Source organism: Schistocerca cancellata, chromosome 8, assembly GCF_023864275.1.
Source record: "Schistocerca cancellata isolate TAMUIC-IGC-003103 chromosome 8, iqSchCanc2.1, whole genome shotgun sequence".
Taxonomy (NCBI): domain Eukaryota; kingdom Metazoa; phylum Arthropoda; class Insecta; order Orthoptera; family Acrididae; genus Schistocerca; species Schistocerca cancellata.
In genome coordinates this window covers 483,263,226-483,287,795 of record NC_064633.1, presented here as the reverse complement: position 1 = coordinate 483,287,795, position 24,570 = coordinate 483,263,226, and the positions used below count along the sequence as shown (strand labels likewise).

The window sequence follows — 24,570 nt, the reverse complement described above, 5'->3', positions numbered from 1 at the left end:
TATCTTTGATTGTCTGTCTCAATAGCTGAGTGGTCAGTGTGATGAAATGCCATGCAAAGAAGCCTGGGTTCGATTCCCGGCTGGGTTGGAGATTTTCTCCACTCAGGGACTGGGTGTTGTGTTGTCCTCATCACCATCTCATTCCTATCGACATGCAAGTCACCGAGAATTGCGTCAGCTAAAAAGACTTGCACCAGGCAACTGTCTACTTGACGGGAGGCCCTAGCCACGCGACATTTCATTCCATATCTTTGATTCGTACAAACTTTTATCTACAGCCTAAATAATTTCAGTTCCAGCTAAATGATAGAAATTATAGTACGTACTCTATCATTGACTATAAACATAACATTGGAGCTTCAGTAGCTTCAGCCACAGAAGTTAGTGCAACAGCCAACAGCAGTTACTGTTTCTACATAGCATTTTAATTTAGTCTTTTTCTCACATGCTTCTGCATAGAAGTGAATAGTAGTGGATTGATACCCAGAAGTAATAGTACTAAGATTGCATCTAGTGATTGCTTAGGTTAGTGTTGTATTCCTTGTTGCATAGACAAAATGCAGGTTAAAGGTTAAATTGGCCGCTGTCCACAAACAGTGGGAAGCTGCACATGTAATGTTAATTGGGTTTCACACTGCTACAATGGACTACGGTAGCGTTGAGGCAAAAGCTATGGCATGTTTTGTTTGTATATTATTGTCTGGGATCTCTGAGGCCTCAGCACCTTCTTATGTCCTCGCCTGGCTGGTCTACATTCACCTTAGTGTGAACGGCGAATAGTAATGGGTTCTTGAATCTCTTGGAGGAAGGCAAAAATTGGCACTGGCCACTTGGCTTTATGCTTTGAAAAGAGGTTTGTGATCTTGCCCACTGTTGAAAGTACATCTAAGCAGTGTGGGGCACCTCAGCTGTTGGGATTGGGGGACAGACTTTCTGAAAGGTCTGGGCAAGTGAAGATGGTGAGATTGCTCGTCAGTGGGAGCTTCAACATTAGGAAAGTGATTGGGCTGCCTAGGTCAAGCAGGTCAGGAACAAAACCCAGTGTCCAAAGACGTGGAGGAGGCTTTGCTGGCAATGATTGAGTACATTGGGTGCAACCAGCTGTGAATCATGGTTCATGTTGGCACAAATTATGCGTGTCGCCTGGGTTCAGAGGCCATCATCAGCACTTAAACATTGCTAGTTGCGTTATTGAGTGGGGTAGAAACATTGTTCCGAGAACAGAGAAATCTCTCATCCCTCCATAGGCCTGATAAATTGTACTATAAATTCAAAGGAGGAGAATATCAGCCCCATTAATAACAGGAAGTAGCATTTGTCATGGCAGATTTGACAAATAGAATTTTAATATAGTATTAGTTCATGCAGAAGTGTCCATGGAAAGCTCACAGAGCTAGTTGTTGTTGTAATGGTAATAATGTCTGCAAAGTTTCAGGGTCAGGTAACTGACTGAAACCAGATGTTATCAGTAATGAAATTGTAAATTTCTAATGGAATCATTATTGCAGAGATTGTTTGATGTTGGAGTTGGAGACGTGTCTGTAACCATAAACAATACAATAATATGTATTGAGATTAGTACAGTATTTGACTGTGAAATAATGTGGTTGAAGATAAGTATTAAAGGTAATCAGTTGCTTTTATAGAACTTTTGACACAGGAGCAGTAGTGGTAGAACTTTCCTGCAAAAACTTGACTAAGATTTCATTTAAATTTCATGGTCATGTGAGAGAATAGGACAGAGGTTTCAACTTATGGACTATAGAATGGGAGACTCAATTGTTAGGGCAAGTAGATGGCACAGGGAATCGCGTGAAATCTACATCTTCATGGTTACTCTGCAATTCACACATAAGTACCTGGCAGAGGATTCATCGAACCATTTTCATACTACTTCTCTACCTTTCCACTCTTGAATGGCGCATGGGAAAAAGGAACACCTAAATCTTTCTGTTTGAGCTCTGATTTCTCTTATTTTATTATGATGATCCTTTCTCCCTGCATAGGTCGATGTCAACAAAATATTTTCGCATTCGGAAGAGACAGTTGGTGATTGAAATTTCATAAATAGATCTCACCGCGAAGAAAACCGCCTTTGTTTCAGTGACTGCCACCCCTAACTCGCGTATCATATCAGTAACACTCTCACCCATATTTGCGCGATAACATGAAACGAGCTGCCCTTCTTTGCATTTTTTAGATGTCCTCCGTCAATCCTACCTGGTAAGGATCCCACACCACGCAGCAATATTCCAGCAGAGGACGGACAAGTGTAATGTAAGCTGTCTCTTTAGTGGGTGTCACATCTTCTAAGTGTTTTGCTAACAAAACGCAGTCTTTGTTTCCTTTTCCCACAATATTATGTGTGTCTTACCAATTGTAATTGTATTTCCTAGGTATTTAATTGAATTGACAGCTCTTAGATTTGTGTGATTTATCTTATATCCAAAATTTATCGGATTTCTTTTAGTACCCGTGTGGATGACCTCACACTTTTCTTTGTTTAGTGCTGTTGCACTTTTCGCACCATACAGAAATTCTCTCTAGATCATTTTGTAATTGGAATCGATTGTCTGATGATTTTACGAGATGGAGAATTACAGCGTCATCTGCAAACAATCTAAGGGAGCTGCTCAGATTATCACCTAGGTCATTTATGTAAATCAGGAACAGCAGAGGGCCTATGACGCTACCTTGTGGAACGCCAGTTATCACTTCTGTTCTACTCGATGATTTACCGTCTATCACTATGAACTGTGACCTCTGTGAGAGGAAATCATAAATCCAGTCACACAACTGAGATGATACTCCATATGCACGCAATTTGATTCATAGTCACTTGTGAGGAACGGTATCAAAAGCCTTCTGGAAATATAGGAATATGGAATTGATCTGAGATCCCTTGTCGACAGCACTCATTACTTCATGGGAATAAAGAACTAGCTGTGTTGTACAAGAACGACATTTTCTGAATCCGTGTTGGTTATGTATCAATAATTCATTTTCTTCAAGGTGATTCATAATGTTCGAGTACAGTGTATGCTCCAAAATCCTACTGCAAATTGAGGTCAGTGATATGGGACTGTAATCCAGTTGGTTACTCCTATTTCCTTTCTTGAATATTGGTGTGACCCGTGCTACTTTCCAATCTTTATGAACAGACCTTTCGTCAAGTGAGCAGTTGTATATGATTGCTACTAAAGGCACTATTGTGCCTGCATACTCTGAAAGGAACCTGATTGGTATACCATCTAGACCGGAAGACTTGCTTTTCTTAAGTGATTTGAGTTGTTTCGCAACATCTAAGATATCTACTTTTATGTCACTCATTCTAACAGCTGTTCTGGTTTCGAATTCTGGAATATTTACTTTGTCTTCTTTCGTGAAGGAGTTACGGAAAACTGTATTTAGTAACTCCGCTTTAGTGGCACCATCATCGGTAACATTTCCATCGCTGTCGCGCACTGGTGGTATTGATTGTGTTTTTTTTTGTCAGTGGTGTCCTTTACATATGACTAGAATCTCTTTGGGTTTTCTGCCATATTTTGAGACAATGTTTCATTGTGGAAACTAGTAAAAGCATCTCACATTGACGTTCACACTAAATTTTGAGCTTCCGTGAAATTGTTCTAAATGCCTTATCCGAAAATTACCTTGAGCTGTCAATCAGAGAACCAGCTCATAAGGGTAACATTTTACACATCTTGGTCACAAACAGGCTCAAACATTTGGACTCCATTAATGTAGAACAGGGAATCGGTGATCGTAAGACCATCATATACTACAATTGTAAATAAAGGGGATGGATAAAAAATGTGGAAACCCTGCGAGAAATGACTGCTTCAACATAAATGAAGGTTTCAACCAATCCTGTGGGCTGCAGTGCTCTATTTGGACAGCCATATTGTGGTATTCTATGGGTCTCATGTTTACTTACATTACTGCTGTGGGTTATATGACCATCTTGGCTGATCAGGCCCATCAAGTGGTATGTTTGTTCCCCAATGGAGACGCTGTGTTCCAAGATGACAGGGCCCCTGTTCACACTGCTTAAATCATCCAGGACAGATTTTATGAGCTCGAGGATTGAATTGTTGCATCTCCCCTGGCCACTATAGTCACCAAATCTCAATATAATTGACATTTCATATTGTATTTTGGAAAGAAGGAGTACATCAGGGAGATTCCATGGTGACGACTCATGTTACATTTTGACATCAGTGTCTTATATTGACTTTTTATCAATCTGTAAACCCATATTTTCTTTTGTAAATCATCATTATAAATTGTGTTATTCAGGCAAAGATCTTGAAGTGTTATTTAAGTAGGGAAGAGCATTAAATTTAAGGAAAAAGAATGTAATTTATGTTGTGATTTGGGACATCCTATTGCTTATGTGCATTTTAGTTCAAAAGCCTTCTCAAACTATTGGGAGTATGGATCTGATTTTTATCACAGAAAATGCATACTAGGTTTCTATTCAATTGACACCGTTACATATTTCTAAAAAATATTTATATCATGTGAAATATTGTAATATATTGAAAAAGGTGCACGACTCAAGGTTCATTTGAGCAGTTACCAGCGGGCTCGTGCACATGCGCAGAGCTGAATTCACGTATGAGCAGTGCCTTTCTCCCGTTTCTGGCTAATTGAAGCGTGGCTGTTTGCTGTATGAGCAGTAGCAGCAAGTAGCCAAATGCTACCCGGAAAAATTTTTCTGGCGCACCCAAGCGGCCAGTTCCGTGCATGCGCAGAGCAAGCTGAGTTATAGTGGGGGGAGGGGGGGGGGGGGCCCCTCCTTCCCCATGTGACCCGTGTATATGTTTCGTGTCTTCGTAATATTTCTGGTCTCTTCGTTTACAGTTCCCATGTCAAATTATATCAAAACAGATTTATGTGGCTGGGAGCCATCAAGTGAATTAATATACATTCTCATAACCATGAAAGAATGAAAATAAGTTAGTAGTTTCAATTTTCTGATTTTATATTATTTCCACATTATTAGCAATCAACCATTAATGTCTTAATGAAGCTATTTCTGTCTGTTTTATAGAGAAATTTGATTCTATTAATGTTTTTTCCACTGAGGCAGTTAGTTTATTTGAAACGAAGTGTTTCATTCGGCACTATTTGCACTTTCAACTTTGTTCAATTTCAAGGGCAAATTTTCATTTTCTGCAATGATTGACATTTATACCATAATAAAGAACCAAACATGAAAATACACTACTGGACCTCCAAGAAAATTGGTATCATGAAAACCACATGAAAAGCTGAATATCAGGTACTTCAGAGTGCATGTGGACATAGAAATGTGCAATTAGAGCGGAATGAAGCTTTTTAGTATGGTTTATGAAATACCGATGCTGCTAGAGTAGTCTCTGATGTCCTGTTCCTTTTATGACATTGTAAGATCTCTTAATGCTATATACTTACGAACATATGTAAACGTTTACTTGAAGCTAAGTAGGCAAATTTGGTCAGTTTTGAACTAAATATTTTATTTCAAATATAATGACAGCTGTAGCAGAATTGTATACACCTGCCTTCTGTGAAAGTGTTTTTCGATCACAAGGCACTTGTCTAGTACTTCCTCTAGGCCTAAAGTTATTTCTTAATTTTTGTTTACGTCTGAAATTTATAGAATGCCATTCTATGCTAAATTGTAGACTTGCAGCATACTGTGTTTCATCGTTTTAATTCCCCCCATGGCTTCATATTTATTTCTTGAGTAAAATATAAACTGTCAGTTGTACAGTTTCTTTGCTTCACAGACAACCCTGTCAATTTTATACACATTTTGAAACAGTCATGAAATTTATTGTCTTCTGTTCCGGTGTAAGCTACACTAGAAACTGTTTTTTTGCAAGAAATTTGTATTCCATCCCACTAGCTTTTTGCAGTGTTTTGTAGATGTAAACCTGTTGGAAATGCTACATAACAATATTGCAGGGTACGAATTAAAAAAAATCTGTCAGTCACCTCATAGCAAAATGTTATGGTACTCCGAGCTGTGGAGTCTAATTTTGAAATGATATTTTGCCAAAAACTGATTCCTTATTTGCATCCTTTATCTGGGTGGGATATGATAAAACAATTGCTCTAAGTATAACTCTGTATGTCCTCTCAACAACATGCCGCAGGGCTGCAAATCGTCACTTGATGCCCCACCACGCATGAAATTCCACCAGAAATGCGACGAAAAGTGTATGAGCAAAGCAAGCACCAAGCACAGGCTGCCTACGTCATCGTAGCTGGGCATGCACAGTACAACCTGTTGTCTGGCACTGTCTGGGAACTGTTCAAATGAATCTTCAATATTACGTGACTCATGTTGCTTGCTACTTCTTGTTGGAAAAACTTCTTTGCTGCAAGCAGAGAAATGAAAATATGACATTGTATGACAAATAAGATAAACTTAACATTAACATTTCACTTTTCAAACACTATGAAAAATTATAAGAGCATGACATCTGGGAAAATGAACTGTAAATCCTTTTAAAAGTCAGAGAACTGAAAATATCCTTTTGAATTTGAGAACATCAAGTGGATTAATTTTCTTTATAATTTTACCATGTTTTACAGGCCATTTTCAATAGTGACCAGCAAGCTCCATTCCACTGATCAGGGAAGAATTTCCAAAAACTGCACATACTTCTCCAGCATTGAATTTACTGTCGTATTCTACTTTCTTCCAGTCTCCAATTTTCACACTTTCTATAGTTTCTTCAGTATGATGATCTGCAGCAGCAAAATTCTTTGGAGGCAGCAGATACGGTTTTAGTACTCCTTTCTTGTAGTGAAAGCAGTGAATGATTTTTTATGTTTGGCACTGATGGTGCTGAAGAAAATATTTGAACCAGATTAAGTTTCACATTGATCCCATGAATTTCCTCAATAGACATAGGAAAAACTTGCATAGTTGTGGTACTTGCAGCTACCTGAGTGAAAGTTGAAGCATCACATACTATGAATTTTTGGTTTTTTACTGCATTCCACACTAGCCGTTCCACAACTGCACCAATTCCTTCTATGGCTCCTTTACCATGAGATGTAGCAAATATGTTCCAGTAGAGTTCCACATTATTAAATGATTGAAACTGAGGTACAGCAGCAGTAATGTATTTGTTTTTAAATTGCAAGGCAGGTCCAGCTGAACAGATTGAAATTACCTTCACATTTTCAGGTATAGTTGACAGTACCTTACTAATGTAAGCAATTGCAGCACTCAAGCCATGGCTTTATCCAGAGCACTATGTGACTTATACGATGACAAACTTGTTTTAGTAGGTTGCTGATCTTACATTGCCTATGTTCTCTCTCTCTCTCTCTCTCTCTCTCTCTCTCTCTCTCTCTCTCTCGCTCGCTCGCTCTTCTCCCCCCCCCCCCTCCACCCCCTCCCCCCAGTTTTAGCTCTTCTTTCTTCTGACAACAGTCATTGGTTATGTTGACTCAGCTGTAGAAACTTTTGTTTCTGCTTCTGCAGGCTTTTTCTAGCTTCTTCCAAATGCTGCTTCTTAAATTCTTCATATTTTACTTCATTTTTTAACTTTTCCCTCCTCCTACTCTGTCATTCTGCTGCTGCTAAGGGCATCCTCTTCTTCTAACCTTAAAATAATACAACTGTGACTCATATTACGTGACTCACATTACACATTTAATTTTCTCTTTTTGCGATTTTGCTTGAAATTGGGAAATTTTTAGTAGTGATATTAGTTACACATTCACACTAAGAAGCAAATTATGGAACAAGATACAGTTATTTCTAATATATCTCTTGGTATAAAAACTTAATTCGATGAAAGTGACTCATATTACATGAATGTTCATGCTGTTGTATATTTTACCTACTTCAGTTTTATACTCTTTATGCAATACACTAGGGTATGTAACAGTAATATAAATAATGATATGCTAATTCTCACCTGCCAATTAGTTGAAATGAAGGTCCAAAATCTCCAGTAGTTTACACTCTCATCACATGAAAAACATATGGCGTTATGAAAATGGCTACAAATTATGGAGGGGTAGCAATAATGGGCCACAAACCATTATTGCCAACAGTAAAAAGTCCAGCCTTTTCAAAAGATATGTGAAAATTACCAAATTTTAAACTTTTAAATATTGTGTGTTCTACTTTACATGGAATATCCCATCATCACTACAGGAAGACAAACAAAAAACTAAACAAAGCAAAAATTAGTGTTCATCGATTTCGAAAGTAAAATTCTGCCCACTGATCTGACGGAAAATCCTAAGCAATATTGATCTTACTTTAAAGCAGTAGATGGCTCAAAGCCATCTGTCCATTGCTCATATCCTAAGGTGACCAAGTCAAGCGATAGCTATATGCACATATAAGGATGGCGATAGTATTGCATGCACAGGGTATAAAAGGGTAGTGCACTGGTGGAACTGTCATTTGTATTCAGGTAATTCATGTGATTAGATTTCTGAAATGATTATGGCCGTATGACGGGAATTAACAGACTTTGAACACGGAATGGTACTTGGAGCTAGGCACATGGAGCATTCCATTTCGGAAATTGTTAGGGAATTCAATATTCAGAGAGCCACAGTGTCTAAAGTGTGCTGAGAATACTATTTCAGCTGTTACCTCTCATGGCGGAAAGCACTGTGGCCAACGACATTCACCTAATGATCGAGAGTAGTGAAATTTGCATAGAGTTGTCAGTGCTAACAGGCCAATATATAACTGAAATAACTGAAGAAATCAATGTGGGATGTACATTGAACATATCTTTTAGGACATTGCAGTGAAATTTGTCATTAATGGGCTGTGGCAGCAGATGACCGATGTTAGTGTCTTTGCTGACAGCACGATATCATCTGCAGTGCTTCTTATGTGCTGTTGACCACATCAGTTGGACCCTAAGTGACTGGAAGACTGTGGCGTTGTCAGATGAGTCTCAATTTCAGTTGGTAAGAGCTGACATCACGAAGCCATGGACACAGGTTGTCAACAAGGCACTGTGCAAGCTGGTGGTAACTCCATAATGGTGTGGGCTGTGTTTACATGCAATGGACTGGGTCCAATGGAATGGATCATTGACCAGACATGGTTATCCTCAGCTACCTGGAGACCATATACTGCCATTCATGGACTTCTGTTCCCAAACAACAATGGAATTTTATGGATCACAGTGTGCCATGTGTTCGGGCCACAGTTGTTCATGATAGCTTTGAAGAACAATCTGGACAATTTGAGTGGGCGATTTGGCCAACCAGATTGCCTGACATGAATCCCATCAGATATTAACAGGCCACACCCAAGAGGTCAGTTAGTACACAACATCCAGTATCGGCAACACTTTTGCATTTACGGATGGTTATTGGGGCAGCATGGCTTATTATTTCTTTAGGGGGACTGCCGACGAATTGTGAGTCCATGCCACATGAAGTTTCTGCACTATACCAGGTTAAAGGAAGTCCAACTTGATATTAGGAGGTACCCCACGACTTCTGTCACCTCAGTGTAATGCCATTGAAATGGAGCATGATAGGAAGCTTAAATAATAAATTCCTTTTTCTGAAATTGTTTTTCTGAGGAAAACAACTTGCTCCTTCTCTAGCACCAGTCTGCTGTAGGGTGCTGGATGAGCAAAACATTCTTAGTGATGGGAAAAATACACAGGCAATTCTTGCTTTAGAGAGAAACACTTTATGGTATTTTTTGACTTATCCCAGGGATTTAAGTGTGTAAAACTTAGTGTTAAAAGGAAACAACATTTATAGAAATAATGATTTCACATTGTGTTCAACAAGATATTGTGCTAAGTGAAAATTCTCTGAGTTGAGCCCATCTTGACCTATAAGGTTGCAGCTTTTTATTGGTTTGTCAGTGATGGGACTGGAGGGAAAATAGTTGAAAAATGGAACTTTGAGTTTGTTTGTGAAATGTGTCCCAGTTAAGGAAGGAAGTTTAGTGTTCAGTATATCATTGATGATGAAATCATCAGACTTGGGTCACAACAATGACCTGCTTCTCAATTTCATTAAAGAATTGATCCAGCTGCAGTGCAGAGGACAGAATTTTTGTGCCAGTATGTCAGGAAAAAATAATTTTTGTAGGCAATCCTTATTTCATCATGTAATTTGGAATTATGATAAATGGTCAGATAACAAAAATGAGGGAGTGCTGTGTGCAACATTCAGTTCTCACTGTTGTTTCAAGAGAGCAAAAACCTGTTTTCATGTTTTGTGTGTTTGTAATGGTAGAATATTGTTTATTCAAAACATTATTCAGAAATATGCTTCATTTTTCAGTTGATGGTCTACGATGTCGTTAAACGTCAGTTGGATCAGATTCCTTCCTTGCAAGGTGTTCGAAGTTCAGCAAACCAGCAGCAAGATCAACAATGTGGAATCCATGCTGTGCAGATAAATCCATCAAGAACATTGCTTGCAACGGGAGCCCACAGCTCAAGTGAAATAGCCATATATAAGCTGCCCACACTAGATCCTGTTTGTGTGGGAGAGGTTTGTATACATATGCTGCGGAAATACCTCTTATTCCCCAAAAATAACAATGCATGAGAATACTTGTGGAGAGGGGATTCCAAAATAACAGGAATTTTCTTACAAAAAGCATTTCCTTTATTTTTTCCAAATAAAACTTTAATTTCTTTCCAAGCCATTAGTGCTTATCCACTTGTCAAAACATTCACTCCAGTGTGAAAGCACCTTTTAAGCTGTGCCCTCTGCCTCTTTGGTACCTGCTAGCAATATAATGACATTGTGTTTTTTGTAATCAGCAGCAAAACTCTTTTGATTTGAAGCCCCTTTTCATTCTAGCTAATAGGAACAAGCCCACAGCAGCTAAATCTGTCAAATAGGGTGCATTAGTCAAGGTAATTATCTTCACTGAAGTGAACACTAAAAGCCATGTGCATGGGAGTAATACATTTTGCAAGAACCACTCATCAGAATTCTCCAAAGATCAGATAGAATTATTAGTTTACTGTTTTGAATTCTGAGGGTATGATCCCTTTGACATAAAAAAAAGAAAGAGGATCAGCATCTTCACATTCAATTTCACCTCACGAGCTTTCCTTGGATGAAGTGAACCAGCTGTTCACTTTGTGGATCGTACCATAGCACTTTGTCATTCACTGTGATGATTTTGTTGGAAAAAAAATTAGGCTCATCTTTAAATGTGTCCATTGTTTCACAACAGCATTGAAAGTGCTGATTCCTTTAATACTGGTGAGAAGTGTTTGGCTAGAAACTTTGCTACCACTCTCCACATTCCTAAATCAGTGTTGAAAGTGAACTGAACTATGCAATGGACAGCCTGGATAAATGCTAGAATTTGTCGATTGTCATGTGTTGATCTTCACTGATGAGACTGCGAATTTCCTGATAAGTTTCCCAAATTTGCATAGTCGAAGGATGTCTGGATTGGGGATGATCTTCAGTGGCCACAAGAAAAACATTGTACACTTCAATTTTACTAAGAGCCTGTTCTTTGTGTGCTGTTTGTATCATCACAACAGTTTACACTATGTTCTTGCCGATTAAAAAAACAAAACTTCACAGCTGCACATTGTTCTTGAGTTGGTCATTTCTTTATGTCATGACTGCACTACACAGCCATAATACAAAAAATTACCACAGAAACTATACTTGTCATTATTGGGTGATGCCACTTGGCATACTGAGCCAGGAGGGGTCCTTCAATAGTTTGCTAGAGATTGCTAGTGTCACAACCTCGTATTACAAGTATATGATGGACAGTGTTTAGATTCCAGTTACGTTAGGTCCCACCCACCCACCTTTATTTCCTTGTGTGTGTGTGTGTGTGTGTGTGTGTGTGTGTGTGTGTGTGTGTGTGTGTGTAGTTTTCAGTATAAAATAGTCATCTGTTTCATTTTGTAACTCATCAGCTTATGTTGGGCAAAATTCTCTGAAATTTGCCAAAGACAAAAAATGTAAGATGCATCCAGAAAATTAACACATCCATTTCCAAGTGCATTTGGGTTTTGATTTTGACATACTTCTCTGAGAACTGTTCTTCCTGTCTGCCTTAGATGTTTTAAGCTATGGTAATACAGAAGTATGAGATTTTTTGTGGAAAGAAAAGCACATTCATGCACCAAGCACATTATCCACAGGAAATAAACTTGTACAGGTCTCTACTTCCACAGCTTGTTATCCTCCTCACAGAAGAGAGATGCTCTGCTTGTCCAAAAACTGCCTGAAGAAACTGTAACACATGCATTTTATATGGATTTAAAAACAGTGCAGTAAAACATACCTGGTTGTAGGAGGAGATCAAAAGTGAGGAAAACAAACAAAAGGTCATGTAACTTTGTCGCACTACAAATATGCGCAATCCAATGTACATTTTGCCAGTCATTAAAATTAAAGCATCACTTTGCAATGTTAAAGATTGTTTAGACCTTCAGGAGCTTCATGTTTATTTCATAGCACCCCAGAATCTCTTTTCATGTGCCAGACAGACAATGAGAGACAGACAGAAATCTGCTACTGATTCAAGGAACATAAGCGTCACATCCAGCTCAAGGATTCAAGTAAATTGATGATTACAAAGTTTTGCTTTACATGTAATTACAGTGTAGCAGTTTGTGTGAAAAACCTGGAATTCTCAGAGAAGTGGATATTACCTTCAAAAACAGCAAAATTCTTAAAGACTCGAGGGATTCAGGATGACAGTTCATTGATCAAAGAAGAGGCATGGAGTCGTTTTGTTACAAATCACTATGTGGTATCCTGCATTGAGGGAAATTGGTTCTGAAGTTATCATGTAAAGAAACTTGTAGCAGTGGAGTAAGTTGTAATAATACAAAGGTGGTTTGAAAAGTTCTCAGAATCACCACAAGAGAGTACCATGTCAGTGTACTTGGAAGAGAGCTGTGGCGGTGACATGGTTCTGTTGTTCCTGTGTAGTGATTGCGAAGGTTGAAAAAAATCGAGATTCGAGCAGAGATTAAGTACTTCATGAAGAAAGCTATGAAAGCAAAGGACACTCATGCCGATTTCCAGAATACACTGGGGGACTCTGCTCCTTCATATTCAACTGTTGCCAAGTGGACAAATGAATTTAAATATGTTCGGTAGAACTTAGATGATGATCCTCACATTGGTCGGTCAAGATGTGTCAAAAACTCATGGATCAAAAACGCATGAGAATGGACATATCGGAAGAATGTTTGGCCCATTTTTGGAGAAACTAACAAGATTTTTTGCACCAGTTTGTGACCAAAGATGTAACTTGGGTGCACTGATATACCCCAGAGACAAAACAACAGTCACAGCAGTGGAAACTTGCTGATTCTCCACCACCAAAGAAAGCAAAGCCAATTCCATCGGCAGTTAAAGGTCATGGCATTAGTGTTCTGGGATGCGAAGGGGATTCTGTTCATAGATTATCTCCCCAGTGGGCAAAACAATTACTGGAGAATACTATGCTAACATCCTGGACAAATTGCAACTAACAGTGCAAGAAAAACATCCAGGTTTAGCAAGGAAGAAAATCATCTTACGTCAAGACAATGCGCTCCCACACACATGTGCCATTGCCTAGGCAAAATTATACAAACTAAGGTATGAATTGTTGCCACACCTGCCTTATTCACCTGATATGGCTCCGTCAGACTTCCATCTCTTCCTAAAACTGAAAATTTTTCTTGGTGGACGAAGATTCATTTTAAATGAAGAATTGATAGCTGGAGTTGACTACTATTTTGCAGGCCTGGAGGAAACTCATGTTTGAGATGAGATCAAGGCACTGGAACATCATTGGACCAAGTACATTAGTCTACAAAGAGACTACATGGAAAAATAAAAAAGTTTCAGTGATGTAAGTACTTTTTTTCTATTCCGTTCTGAGAACTTTTCAAACCACCCTCATAGTAAAAGCTATTGTATTTATTGAGAAATAAAGAATAATAATACAGGGTCTGATCACACAGTGTCCATTCCATGGTTGTTTGCAAAGCCAGTTGTTATAGGCTTGATGTGTGATGGATCAAAGAGAGTACTGTGAGTAACAGTAGTCTGATTAAAATTATTTGATGTCTGTTACTTCCCACTACATTGTTGCCCCATCATCTGCCCTGCTGCTTGGTTGTGGGTAACACACAATGTGTCATTTCACAAGTGCTGTTAAGGGGTCTGCACATATTCAGTATTTATTGACAATAATAGTTTGCAATGCCTTCAATTTATTGAAGCAACCCTCACTCTATCAATAATATTGTCAATTGGAAACATGATTTTGCAAGTTAGATACCAACTGCCCAAAAGAAAGCATATGCTGCAGTTATTTTAGTGATAGCTGGTCAACAGCAGGAAAGAACGAGAAAGAAGAAATAAGTCTGAGAATGACAGGAAAAAAGAAGCAACTTCTCTTATATTAATTTACTGACTAAATTCATAACTATGGCAACGAAATATGCCGTAAACTATTTTCGTACGAGTTCTGCATCTTACAACAACTTATTAATGTTGATGTGGCAAAAACAGAGCAACTAAATTCGTTAACGAGAGATGCAATTGCAGTCAACAAGAGATTTTCTAGGAACAGATAGGTCATTCAAATCCTTGAAGTTTAGTGATGTAATATGAGCTAACACAATTATCATTAATGTTCTTGAAACCTGTAAAGTGATTACATCTGTCCCACAATGATATACTAAGGTAATGAACATAATTTTTTTTCCATCTTGTGGTAATTTGGCAAGGCTGACATGTATTTTGAAGCCTTTGCATATATGTATGGTGAAGCCCAATTAAGTTAGCAATGCCATAATGCCTGCTCCTTTGACCACCTTAAAGTGATAAACACAAATACTACTCAGAGTTCTAATGAAACTGTTCTGCATTAAAAAGGCTACTTGAGAAATTGAATCTGAGAGGTGTTATGCTCAGAGGTGAACTGGAAACATAAACAGTGCACGCTAACAATTTGTGGCCAGTTCATGATAACACTTTGTGGCTGGTTCATGGAGCTCTGCTGGCATTGAATGGCAAATATTGTCAAACTGCCAATGCTTGACCTCATAATCTCATTATTATTGACATTACTGAGAATATACACTCCTGGAAATTGAAATAAGAACACCGTGAATTCATTGTCCCAGGAAGGGGAAACTTTATTGACACATTCCTGGGGTCAGATACATCACATGATCACACTGACAGAACCACAGGCACATAGACACAGGCAACAGAGCATGCAGAATGTCGGCACTAGTACAGTGTATATCCACCTTTCGCAGCAATGCAGGCTGCTATTCCCCCATGGAGACGATCGTAGAGATGCTGGATGTAGTCCTGTGGAACGGCTTGCCATGCCATTTCCACCTGGCGCCTCAGTTGGACCAGCGTTCGTGCTGGACGTGCAGACCGCGTGAGACGACGCTTCATCCAGTCCCAAACATGCTCAATGGGGGACAGATCCGGAGATCTTGCTGGCCAGGGTAGTTGACTTACACCTTCTAGAGCACGTTGGGTGGCACGGGATACATGCGGACGTGCATTGTCCTGTTGGAACAGCAAGTTCCCTTGCCGGTCTAGGAATGGTAGAACGATGGGTTCAATGACGGTTTGGATGTACCGTGCACTATTCAGTGTCCCCTCGACGATCACCAGTGGTGTACGGCCAGTGTAGGAGATCGCTCCCCACACCATGATGCCGGGTGTTGGCCCTGTGTGCCTCGGTCGTATGCAGTCCTGATTGTAGCGCTTACCTGCACGGCGCCAAACACGCATACAACCATCATTGGCACCAAGGCAGAAGCGACTCTCATCGCTGAAGACGACACGTCTCCATTCGTCCCTCCATTCACGCCTGTCGCGACACCACTGGAGGCGGGCTGCACGATGTTGGGGCGTGAGCGGAAGACGGCCTAACGGTGTGCGGGACCGTAGCCCAGCTTCATGGAGACGGTTGCGAATGGTCCTCGCCGATACCCCAGGAGCAACAGTGTCCCTAATTTGCTGGGAAGTGGCGGTGCGGTCCCCTACGGCACTGCGTAGGATCCTACGGTCTTGGCGTGCATCCGTGCGTCGCTGCGGTCCGGTCCCAGGTCGACGGGCACGTGCACCTTCCGCCGACCACTGGCGACAACATCGATGTACTGTGGAGACCTCACGCCCCACGTGTTGAGCAATTCGGCGGTACGTCCACCCGGCCTCCCGCATGCCCACTATACGCCCTCGCTCAAAGTCCGTCAACTGCACATACGGTTCACGTCCACGCTGTCGCGGCATGCTACCAGTGTTAAAGACTGCGATGGAGCTCCGTATGCCACGGCAAACTGGCTGACACTGACGGCGGCGGTGCACAAATGCTGCGCAGCTAGCGCCATTCGACGGCCAACACCGCGGTTCCCGGTGTGTCCGCTGTGCCGTGCGTGTGATCATTGCTTGTACAGCCCTCTCGCAGTGTCTGGAGCAAGTATGGTGGGTCTGACACACCGGTGTCAATGTGTTCTTTTTTCCATTTCCAGGAGTGTATTTGGGGCCATCAGTGCTGCTTGTCAATATTTCTAGTATTTACAATATGTAAATGCTCAGTCACAGGTGGTCAATACATTGACAGATTGACATTGTTGAATGTGTGTGGGCTCATTTACTTATTTCTAATGTAGAGCAATGTTGGCAGCGGCCACCATGGAGTATGACGGTAACGCAAGATACTTTGTCAACATCTGATTTAAAGTGACTTACGATTGAACTGCTAACCTAACCACAACGATGTACAGTATATCTAAGAAATGGCGGTCAACAACTTGTAGTCGAACTACTCATCATGCTCACTTTGTTCATGGCGATTAAAGCTAACATCTATTAGCAAACTTAAGACAATGCTAAAAGCACACTATAGTTGAACTGATGGGTTACATATTATAGGTGACATAGGCAGAACATATAGAAATAAACTATACTGTTTAAAAGTAAGGAAACATTTTTTGTGTAAATACCTCCACCGATTTCCGTCTTCAGGAAACTTTGGTGTCCTAAAGAGGGTAGGTACCACTCATTTGGGTTTGGCCTAAGCCAGCGACGTGTGTGCATTGCTGCCGCTGCACGCTGCGCTTTCTCGGCCGAGGAGAGCTTTAGAAGTTCTGTGTTGTGGGTGCTGCGAGAAGCAAATTGTCGTGTGTTGTTTTCACAGTGCCAGCAAATTGTCGTGTTCTGCACCCCACAGCATGGGAAAGGAGGACTAGCAGAAGAAACCTGCTGCCACGAGGGGGCCTTCGGTTGTGTGACTCCCTGAGTTTGCCGACCAAGCAAGGAAGACCCGAGAAGACGAATCACAGTCTGTTCCCCTTTGCACGTCAAGTGGACAGCGCTGTTCGACTTGATGACGACCTGTGCCAAGAATGAGGTGGTCTACAAGTCTGTCATCACCGACTCGCTGATCTGTGTTCTGGCGGCAAACCTGGCCGATCACAGGGCGATCAAGAGCGCTGTGGCCACCCACATCGTCAATGCGCCGCCGTCACATTAGAAGCTGCCTTCCACAGTGAAGAAGAAGACGACCAAGGCACTCTTAAAGGGGCTGCCTTGTGCTGTGACGAAGCAGTGGTCCTGGATGGGTTGCTGTGTGCCGGGTTCGGTAACGCAACCGCAAGGTTGCACACTGGACGAGCAAGGAGAGGGCACTGTTGTATGCTGTTATCATGTAAACGGCCGACGGTGAGAGCGACATCTTTGGCTTGCAGAAGCTGCTGGGCCAGAGGCTCTCCTGACTGTCATGGACCCCCAGCCCTGGTGCTTAAAGTGCCAGGGCAAAGGCCATGTCGTGAAGTACTGCCACAACGCGGTATGGTGCGTCAAGTGCTCTGGCAAGCACAGCTGCCACACCTGCGACTGCGGCAGAGAAGCTTAGCTGATTTGCGCGCAGTGTGGTGGCCGGCACGTCACCGGCTGGCATGGCTGCCCGGCTGTTTCAAGCTACTGTCGCGCTGAAGGCAGCAAGGCAGCCGCATTGACACAGTGGAAGAGATGACGACATTCGCGACAACAATGGGTGCAGACCAGCCCAGCTCAGCTAAGGGACAGCGCGGATCCCCCTCCCCCCCCATCCCCCGCCAGGAGTGGGGACGACTGACTGGGGCGGATGTTCGGGATGCAGCTCGCGCCTCTGAGAAGAGCAGTGGCGTCAAATCAGCACCACTGTGGAGGAAGCTACAGCAGCTCACAAAGATGTCATGGCAGCAGAGAGGGCTACCTTCGCAGCCACCATGGCTGCAGAGAAGGAAGAGCCTTTGAGGCAGCTGCGTGCAGTCCTTGCCCGAGGCCTGCGTCCAGCAGAAGGGGTTCGAACCCCTGTGAACACTCTTGCAACCTCACAGAAGGGTGTTTGGGTGCCTGCCCCATCGGCCGCCCCAAAAGCACTGCAGGGGAAGGGTGGCAAGAAGACAGCCGTCGCCCCAATGGTATCGGCAGCAATGCCGACCACCATGGGAGCAGCCCCCGCAAGGGATTGAGAAGTCAAAAGGGCAGTCTACATTGCACATGTGTGAGAGAACGGCCTGGAGCTGTCCGATGAAGCATGCTGAGCAAGCAGAGCTGCTCAAGGAGCAGCTGCGGCAGAACTGCGCCACACAGTAACAGGGGATGCTGACCAACCATGAGGTGCTACCATTGAGCACCAGCCTGATGTTGCTGTGCCAAGTGACTGATGACATGGCACAGCAGAGGGCACAAGGCAAAGCACTGCATTGCCGACCGAACTCCTTTTATTAAAATGACCAGTGGCACTGACGCTGTATCTTCTTGCACGATACGCGCTATTAACATAACCTACCCTTGCATGAACTGTCGCAGTCAGCAAGTCATCCGCTGCTGCTCTCACTACCTGACCTAACTTTCGCAGAGGTTTTTTTCCCTTGGCTTTGCCTTGGTACTTTTTTCCCTCTGCCCTTCAAACCGCTACCATTCATTAGACTTTCGGCCCAATCTATCTGCAGATGAGCGCATATAAATGTGTAACCTTAACCAAATGTACGCAGACATTGCAGTACCCACATCCTGCAACACCTCATTTTAGTGAAAACTAACTCCTATGCAGAGATGGCATCATGCCGGTGTGGGTGTGGAGGGGCTCAACCTTTTTTTTTAAAAGTTCAAAATTGCTGGAACTTTGTGAAGTAGATGAGCAGCTGGAAACAGTAATAAGTTTTCTCATTCCGTCAACATTGTACAGCCTAAAATGTTTTAGTATTTAAAACTGATACTTTGCAGAACCAGTTGCAGTGGCGATTTGCTGCCTTAAAAAAATTTGGCCTCACCCACTGTTGTGTGAAGCTCATATATTGTAGGTCGATCTCTGTTACGATAATAATTGTTGTATCTGTAATGCCAAATCACTTGTTATGTGAAGGGATCCAGATTTTTACACATTTCTGAATACTTCTCTTCCTGTCTGATGTATAAAGACAGGAGGGTCGTGCTTTTCTCTCTCTCTCTCTCTCTCTCTCTCTCTCTCTCTCTCTCTCTCTCTCCCTCTCTCTCTTTACCAGTACGAAACGTGGTCAGCTCACTAACCATAACTGGGGCTGCACTGCTTCTTTGGAAACTTAAGAGATAGGTCCCCCATTTTCCACCTCCCTCTCAAGACATCCTCAAACGTTGCACATGAGTTGTCACAATTGTCCTTTAAACACATATCCATGCTCTGCTTTCTTTCTTGTTATGTTTGTGTTCTGAATCCTGGGACTGTCCCTTTTCTTTCGCTTTTCATCAGACATGACAACCACATCAGGAACAACACACACTACAATGGTAATGAAATACACAGTGGAAGTGAACTGACCATTTGTTGTGACAGTTGGCAATGGTGATCAGTTTGGACATGATGTTGAGCACTCTGATTGGAGGAAGACAGCTTCAATCCATGAAGTTCCAACTATCAAGTAATTTTAATCAGACTATAGAAGTCTATAAAACCACACAACCAAAGAGTAAATTCCATGTGGCTCTGCAGCTTGTATGGCCTTGTTACAACTGGAGTATTCAAGATGACAGTAGTGCTTCCCAGTTAAGATAACCTAGCTCTGGTACTAGTCCTTGCCTTTTAGATTACATCTGCAAATGGTAACATCTAACGCAAGATTCAGACTTCACTTCTCAGAAATATAGGCACTGTAAGTCTTTAAGCTGGCAAATTCCACTAGGAGAAGCTTCATAGGTGCTGGTCAAGATTCAAGAAATACTGTAGGCTTCGATGGACATCTGTTGACTTCCTACCTAATTTACTGACTGCTCTGGTTGCAACAACATACCAGTTCCTTACCTCAGAAGAAATGACAGTTTGTCACTCAGTATGCCTGTTGACTGTCTCTGGCATCAGTTCTCAGACCCCGCATGTGAGTACATGAGTGCATGTATGGCAAACACAGGGCTATAGTTCTTGCAGTACTACTACTTTTTCTGTGTTGCAAGTCTGTCTTTTTAATATTATTCCAATCCTATCCATTGATTTCTTATGTTCTTCCTCTGCTTCAGTGTTTGAGGTGTTCCATCTTGCATCTCTTCCTCCCTGTCTATCCCTGAAGGTCGCTCACAGTTTGACACATAAAGGTTGATTAGGTAATGCATAATTGCCAGCACAGATGGCTGGTAAGGATCACAAGTACCCCTGGTAAAGGCCAGGGGTAAGGAAAGGTGATAACCTGAGTTGATACCTCTAGTGGTCCCTCTACCTGGAGTTTGGATTGTGTGACCTGAGATGTGAACAGTCGCCTAAGGGGGTTAGTACCTAGAAAGAAGGAGTGTGTCATCAGAAATGCTGCAATCATGAGGGCTCTAATTTTAATCTATTCTCCACACCGTTCTTCTCAACCTCCATCTAACAAAAGCAACTGGAATGATGCCAAAAAATAATAGATCTTCCGGCTGCATCATGCTAATTAATAGTGTCACACATGGAAGAAGGTAAGAGTTTAATTAATGTAAATCGATTCTTCCACCAGCAAGAAGTGGACACAATTCCAGGTCCAGTGAAGTCATGCTCTCACCTTCATAATGGACCCCTGCATTTCAGGCCCCAAAACTGTTGAAAGCTATGCTCCACCACAGATACAGTTTTTGCGTAAAGGTACATCACACAGTGAATTACTTGCGTGGTGTTGTTGGTATCTGGCTGCTTGGTGATGTGACCTAGGGAGACCAAGTTATTGAGTTATGAAGAAAATAGATATCAAATTAGTGCCTGCCTGTATCCTGTTTGTACATTCAATCAAGTGGAATTTCCATCAAAGATCAAGATTGGCTGCGAGGTCATCAACAGAATACTGTATATGCCAAACACAATGCATTGCTGCCATTTTCAGTGTTTCCATACTTGCATGTCCTGTAACAATGCAGCCAAACATGTAAATTATGGCAGAGATGCACATGCTGGAGATTGCATACCCCCTTCTTCCCATTACATTAATTGCATAAGGGTACCATGTTGCTTCATCCCACAAATGTTCTGAGCACCTTTATGAGTTAGCTACACGGAGGTGTGATTAAGGGAGAAGGTCTGATTTACTGTTGTTCAGAAAATGTTTGCCATCCGAAAGCTGCCATCCGAAATCCATCTGTACATCCATCTGGCAGTTAGAGCATTATTGTGGCTACATTATGACCCAAGCAGAATATGACCACACAGACTTGCAACCTCCGTTTCAGTGCCACAATTGCAAAATCCCCAAGCATTGAAGTATTAGGTGTTTCAAAATGAGCATCATGGCTTTAAGCCTTTGTAGCATTTATTACATTCAACCTACAATTTTAAGTATTATATCAAATGAAAGAACAACTCACAGTTTTTGTTACAAGTGTTCAGTGTGAGCACTATTCATTACATGGCACACACATTGAGTCAATTGGCAAGTTCTTCCCAAACCTTGATCAGTGTGTGTCGAGTAATTGTTGCAACAACTGCTTCAGTGCAGTTTATTAAGTCTGGTAGATGAGCTGATAGCAGAGGCACATCAGATGATGCTTTCTGAACCCCAGAGGTAAAAGTCACAGGGCATCAGATCATATGAATCATCTTGCTCCCTTAAGCTGAATGTTTGTTGTGACATATCCCAGCAGAAAGTTTATGGGCCTTTCTTTTCTGTGAAGTTATTGTAAATGTTGTTTCTTATCTTGATGTGCTAGAACTAGGCAGCCCTTTCCTCAATTGGAAGAACCTGAACCACAGAACATTTGGCAACGAGATGGTGCGCCCCCTCAGTGGCACAACTCAGTATGGGATTGGTTAAGCAACACTATGCCCGACCTCTGGATTGGTCACAGTGGGCCGGAAGACAGAGCTTGTTTCACATTCAGCCAATCTGACCTCATGATTTTTTCCCTTTTGGGGGCTTCATAAAGGATCATGTGTATGTGCTTCTGCCACCTTCTGATCTACCTGACTTAAGAAACAGTATTGAAGCAGCTGTTGCAACAATTATTTCAGATGCACTGATAGAGATTTGGGAGGAACTTGCCTATCGATTTGATGTGTGCCATGTGACGAATTGTGCTCTCACTGAACACTGTAAGAAAAACTGCTGGAGCTGCTCTCCCATTTGATTTATTTTGTATAATTGTAAGTTGAATGCAATAAATTCTACAAAGCTGTAAGATCTCGATATTCCTCATCTAGAACTACCCTGCTTTCGCAACATACTATGAAACCTCCACCTAAACACAGAAGTTCTTTTGTGACTGATGTGGAAGAAAGGAAATTTAGGAGGGAATACTCCCGAGAAGATTTGCTGTGTACTTCTGGTCAACAATGGTCCAGATCCTGATCCAACAAATGAAAAGTTATGAAGAAGAAAGTAAAGAGAAATGTAAAAAGAAAACTGAAGAATCCTAATCAATAACAATACTGCAAAAACATTATTCACTTTACTTCACCTGCCTGAATCACCAACTGACCCTCTACCTTAGCAACAGCTGATCAATCTGGAGAGAAAAATCGTACTTCTGAAGAAAAGAAATAATAGACAAGAATCCTACAGCTTCTGAAACTTGTATTGAAACACACACGAAAACAGATACTCCTAAGTTGCCAAGGTGATTACAACTACTACAGCTGCCATCTCTCATCCCTAAACATGGCTATCCTTGAATGGAATGTAAGTGGCATCAGATCACATACAGCAGAACTGCAGCTGCCTAATATGTTTACAATTTCCAGCTGTTATATGCCTACAAGAAATTAAATACAGCTTGAAGACTGCTTTGACTTCCACACTTGATCCAATACATTATGACCTTTCTCCCGAAGAGGGAAATCCAGCTCATGTTGATGTAATGGCACTCATCCAAGACATTGTTCATAGCCTGGTCAATGTGTTGAACACTCTTTTACAAGTTGCTGCCTTTTGTATTTCCCTATACAGAATTACATTTTCTCTTTGAAGCCTCTACATACCCTTGTCACTTATTCTCACCAGTACAGAACACTACAGCTTACCACTCAACTCTCAATTTCTTCCATGCTGCTCAGTGACTGCAATGCCCACTTCCTCATTTGGGTCTCTACCAGAGTCTATGCGAGGGGCATGCTCCTGGCTGATATTCTGACCAACTTGATATTGTTTCAGCTACTGGTAAATCTGTATTGTATGATCGTGGTAGGTGAAACTTTTCTATTCTTGACGTTTCATCCAGAGCTGCACTGGAGATCTTTGCAAAAGTGTTTGATAAAGAGAATCTTTGTCAGAGATACAACTTAACTGTCTACTGTAAAGAAATGAGACTATCGATTCTGGACAGCTACTGTCGATAAATACTAAGTTTCATGGCTTCTTATGTTCTGTTAAAATTATTCCCATGTTTATATATTTCCATGGCTTCTCTATATAGCTGTTGATTCTGGAAACCTTCATGATATCCTGTCAGAAGTGTGTGCTCTGCTGCAGCTGGTTTTTGTATTTTCTTCTGTAGTCTGCAAAGATGTACATTCCATATAGTCATGTTTCTCCTGAGAGTTCCAATGGAACTTTATATACCCAGTGTGCTGACACTGGCGAGCATTTACTTTTTACAGATCAGAGTGCTTGACATATTTTCATTGCTGATCTAATGGTATGTTCCTGTAAAATCTTTCCAATCTAATTGGTTAATTTTTTAATAAAAGGAAGACAAACTGTGTTTTCCCATCATTGTGTTTTATCCTTGGCCTTTAAAGCCTTCTTTAGGTATTTTAATTTGGTGCCAAGATGGTCTGATGTACAAATCCAGGTGGCTCTGCCAAGAAGATGTTTAATGACACTTCTCTTTTGTTGTAGGTGGTGATGGAGTTCTCTCTCAAAAAAAAAAAATGTGATCACCACTTACATTTGACATCAGCATCCAATAACCACTCATAGACAGCAGATTGCCGCATGAACAATGGAGGATATATAAGGCACATGAGGGGGAGAGGGTTGGTAACAGTACTTTCATTGTCATAATGCTTGGTAACAGTGTTGTGATTATCATAATGTGGAAATGCAGCGATTTATCTGATGCCCAAAAGAGTATGATCATTGGCTTTTGGGCCAAGGGTGGGAGCATTTCTGAAACTGCTAAGTTTGTAAA

General features: G+C 41.5%; 1 protein-coding gene across 1 annotated transcript in view; it reads left to right on the top strand.

Annotated features, from left to right (window-relative positions):
- The window catches only part of LOC126094484 (DDB1- and CUL4-associated factor 12 homolog), a 79,419-nt gene that overhangs the window by 8,838 nt on the left and 46,011 nt on the right, over positions 1–24,570 (top strand). The window contains exon 3 of the mRNA XM_049908879.1: positions 10,291–10,503. Coding sequence (XP_049764836.1) covers positions 10,291–10,503 — 213 coding nt within the window. The remainder of the gene's footprint in view (positions 1–10,290; positions 10,504–24,570) is intronic.